The 4,640-nt window shown below is 41.2% G+C and overlaps 1 protein-coding gene across 1 annotated transcript in view; it reads left to right on the top strand.

Annotated features, from left to right (window-relative positions):
• The window catches only part of LOC101846527 (gamma-interferon-inducible lysosomal thiol reductase), a gene marked incomplete in the record, with an annotated part of 9,955 nt that overhangs the window by 2,166 nt on the left and 3,149 nt on the right, over positions 1–4,640 (top strand). The window contains 4 exon segments of the mRNA XM_013087651.2: positions 1,488–1,673; positions 2,124–2,198; positions 3,256–3,354; positions 4,461–4,607. Of these exon segments, the coding sequence (XP_012943105.1) occupies positions 1,488–1,673; positions 2,124–2,198; positions 3,256–3,354; positions 4,461–4,607 (507 nt within the window).

Raw genomic sequence — 4,640 nt, 5'->3', positions numbered from 1 at the left:
CCTCCCCCCTCCCCTCACCCCACCCTTCCCTACCACCAAGGACCACCCGCTGAAATATGCAAAGCCCAAAACACTTTCTCACGGAAGTCCATAGACACAATCGATGCCTGATCAATCCAGCTGAGGTGCCCTAAGAAACACTGCAAAACCTTGACAGCTCGCTGCTCGAGATCAGGCAGAGATAAGAAAATCAATGAGAAGGTTAAGACAGCCCATCACGCAACCTTCATCAAGTTTCTCCGTTTATCTTTGTTTTTTCCCTGAGACATCTGATACACAAAGAAAACAAACAGACAGAAAAGAAAGTCTTGACATTATTGGGGAGAGTTGCTGTCAAAGCTGAGTAATGATAGCCGGTCAGTTTCACAAACCACGAGCTGCCACTGATCATGCTGGAATACCGAGTGGGTGGCCCTGGGTTCACACCCAGAATGGGCTATTTTGAAGTCGGGTCATTTTGTGGAGTTTTCGAAGCTCTCAACCCATTTTTGGCTCAGTCCTATCGGAGATGAACGTTAACTTCAGAGGTCCTGGTTTTTAATAATTAAATGGTTAAATTTTAGTAGTGTGAACAGGGGCGTTAACTCCATACGCTTACTTATTTTACAAGAACAAAGTGATGAGCTTGAACCCTTCACTTGAAAGGAAGGAACTGCAGAATGACTATTGACTAAAAATCCAGGCACACCGCGCTGTGTCCTGGATAGGCCATTATCTGGTGGCTCAAGGCTCAAGTACCGCATGGGATGTGAGGTTCTTACAAAAAGTCACACATTGATCTAGGTACAGTGTCGACATCCTGATACATGTAATCAATCTCCCGATATTTGATCTGAGTTGATAATTTCATTCCGCTTTACACGTACCATTAATTCAACGACAAACTGACCGTTTAACCGACGGACGGTAGATGTGGGTCATCTTTAAACTGACAGTTTGTCGACGAGAGAAGTTCCATAAAGACGTTCAGTTTTTTATCGTTTAAGTTAAAGTGTCCGTCCTTGACGAAACACTCTAAACACACTCAAAAAAAATTAACTTGGTAATCTGGCATTAAATTATGCTTCTAGTGTGATTTGTAGTTGAGAACTCTTCGATATCGAGAGGATTGCTTTTGTTTCCACGCTCAGTTTTACGGGGAAGTTGACAGGATGCCGGCCATTCTTTCGAAATCCAACTGTTTGTCGATCAGTGAACTGTACGTGTAAATGGGGCCTTAGATTTAATCAAATCCGTGGAGTCTGTAAAAATATTGTTGTCTTTTTATTTAATTAAAAAAATAATATGTTTAACGGACACGAAAAAATAATGTCTTGATTCGATGTAACCTCACGACGATGACTCACGTGAATGTTTTATTCTGTTTGTTCAGGTCTTTTAGTAAGGTCACCCTGCACCATTTATTCTGTCTGCAGTCGGCATGACCAAACTGTGTTGACATCACCTGAAAACGATGTGTGTCGTTGAGCTTTTGTTTCCGTCCTCAGGTGTACCACCAGTGCAAGGAACGTGAGTGGACGCAGTACCCGGACGCCCCTCTCGTGGACTTTACCCTGTACTACGAGACGCTCTGTCCCTTCTGTCAGCGGTTCTGGACCGTGGAGCTCTTCCCGACCTACCAGAAGATTGGACACATCATGAACGTCACCGTGGTGCCCTACGGGAACGCGAGGGTAATCCTTACAGTTGTTATTGGTCACTGTGGTGCCCTACGGGGACGCAAAGATAAACCGAAACGTTGTTTTGCTCATCGTTGTGCCACACGAGAACAAGAAATGATGATAATTAATTGTGTAAAGTGCCTTTCCCAAAAATGCAACGTCGGGCCTGAGGTTTGAACCCCAAACCCACAACCTCATGATTACGAGTACGGTAGCCTTTCCACTAGACTACCGACACCACTTGTTTGGTTTCAATCTGTCAAATAGTAATTGGACATGCAATGTTATATTGTAAAAAGTATTCACAGTATACATTATGTTGTGTGCATTAAATCTGAATGATCACAAAGTATCTTCTGTCACAATGACCTGACTCCAATCTATTGTTATGTGATAGCTTCAAGCGAAATCTATAGACTCTATGTACACATATGTTTCTCAATGTATTATGTTATTTTTCAGGAACACAAAGATGGGGACCTTTGGAAGTTTGAATGTCAGCACGGGGAGGAGGAATGCCTGGGAAACATTATCCAGGTCAATCTCAGACTTATGTGCTCAGCGATTTTTATATATATATATTTTTTTGTTAACGCTTGAAAATTGTGGCAATGTACTCTTTGACTTGCTGGAAGAGTTTTACACAGAGGTTTTTAAACATTTTGATAGAGGTATGAGGGAGGGGGCGGGAAGAAAGAATAGGAAAGGGGGGGGGGGTTCTTTCTTTGGTTTGTTTTGTTCATCATTGTCTCTGTTTGTTTGTTTTATACTTGTCTGTTTTTTATTTGTTTGTTCTTTTATTGATGTTGTTGTTTTGTTTTTTTGCCTTACGTATTTTCTTGGCAGTAGCGAAAACAATACCTGTCTTTTGTTTGTTACGGTTGGTGTTGAGTATGAGACTAATGGCGCTACACCTGAGCATAGCTTTGGGGTATGTCACAGCCTCATCAAACCCACTGCAGACATTCTGTTTTCTTCCTCACTTGATTAATTACTTGCTTTGTGGTTCCTCCTAAAACCAGGGCTTGGTTTAGGGACTGAAGTGTGGTATGAATACGTGATTCAAAATCAATAAAATAAAAACACGAAATGCTGCTTGCTGTCAGGGTGTAAATATAGAGACACGGTACAACAACATATTCTGTTGGAGAGATGTTAACGTTCAATGTCGATAGACTTTCTTTTTTTACGAATGAAAAGGGAGAATAAAAGAGATTACGTGTATAAGTTTTCCATCTTAAAATCATGACATTATCTTATGGCAAATTGTGGGCTCCTCGTGTCTCTGTTACTTGAAGGTGCTGTTGTTGCAGGCTATGTCCCGTTGTGTGAAGGTCACATGTAGACTCTGTTATCTCTTCCCAGTTAGTTTCTTTTCTCTTGCTTCGTTTAAAAAAAAATCTTAGTGATTGATTAACACTCTGGAGTTGATTAACTTGTCAAGAACTCAACATATCTCAAACTTAACAAAATGCAATTGATCTTATTGTTTTAGTCTACATTATACCTTTATTAAATTGCGTCAGTATAGATCGTATCTTTGCTGATATTGATATGCATTTCTGTATGTGGTCTTCGATTCTCTTCTTCCCAGACATGCACCATCGCCATCGTACAGAACAAGACACAGTACTTTCCCTTCATCAACTGTATGGAGGGGTCTTCGGTATCTATCAAGGCAGCTGCCGAGAAGGTCAGACCAGGTCTATGGGGACTTTGTTTGTCTGTTGGCTAGTTAGTTAGTGGAGACTTTTGTACAATACTGGCTTTGTTTGTCTGCTGGCTAGCTAGTTCATGGCACCTTTGTACAGGACTAGCTTAGATGACCAGGTAATGAGTTTAGGTGATACATACTTTATACATTTTAATTACTGGGATGCTGTTGTGACTTTGGCTTACGTTCCTTTTGTTATGTGTTTAATGGCGTAAATATGTTTGTTTAGTTGGATGACTTGATATGTTTAAGTTTAATTGGAAAGTTAAACTTTTTACTAGTTTCATGGCTCAATACGTTTATTTGGTCAGTTAAGTCAAGTGTGTTAAGATTGACAGCTTAATGTTTAGATAGTTGCTAGGTGTGGTATTTATTTGGGCATTTCAATGTTGAGTTTGATGCGTGGTTTAATAGGCCTATTTTTGTTTTGGCAGTTCAGTTCTAAATTAATTTAGATGTTTTGATTTGAATATACGTTTAATGAGTCGGTTAACAAATTAATATCTTGTGTAACTGACACAGTTCGCCAAGCATAAGTTATTTCAGTGACACAAACTAACTAGGTGCACCAAGCATCAGTGATTTCAGTGACACAAAGTAACTAGACATACCCATGTGTGACTCAGACATTGCGCCAAGCAGCAGTTATTTCAGTGACACAAAGTGACTAGGTGCACCAAGCATCAGTTATTTCAGTGACACAAAGTAACTAGACGTATCTTTCTGTGACTGACAGAGTGCGCCAAGCATCAGTTATTTCAGTAACACAAAGTAACTACACGCATCGTGTGACTGGCACAGTATGCCAAGCATCAGTTATTTCAGTGACACAAAGTAACTAGACATACCCTTGTGTGACTCAGACATAGTGACAAGCATCAGTCATTTCAGTGACGCAAAGTAACTTGACGTATCTTTGTGTGACTGGCAGAGTGCGCCAAGCATCAGTTATTTCTGTGACACAAAGTAACGAGACGCATCGTGTGACTGACACAGTATACCAAGCATCAGTTATTTCAGTGACACAAAGTAGCTATATGTACCCTCACAAAGTAACTACACGTACCCTTGTGTGACTGACACAGTGTGCCAAGCAGTTCCCGGTCCCCCTGGAAGATATCATGAACTGCACCGTAAGCAAACGAGGCAACGAGCTAGAGCATGAGATGGCCGTCAAGACAGACAACCTCCGTCCTCCCCACACTGGAGTACCCTGGGTCACTCTCAACGGGGTCAGTGTGTGTGTGTGTGTGTGTGTGTGTGTG

This window comes from Aplysia californica, unplaced genomic scaffold, assembly GCF_000002075.1.
Source record: "Aplysia californica isolate F4 #8 unplaced genomic scaffold, AplCal3.0 scaffold00617, whole genome shotgun sequence".
NCBI lineage: Eukaryota > Metazoa > Mollusca > Gastropoda > Aplysiida > Aplysiidae > Aplysia > Aplysia californica.
This window is presented reverse-complemented; position numbering and strand designations above follow the sequence as displayed.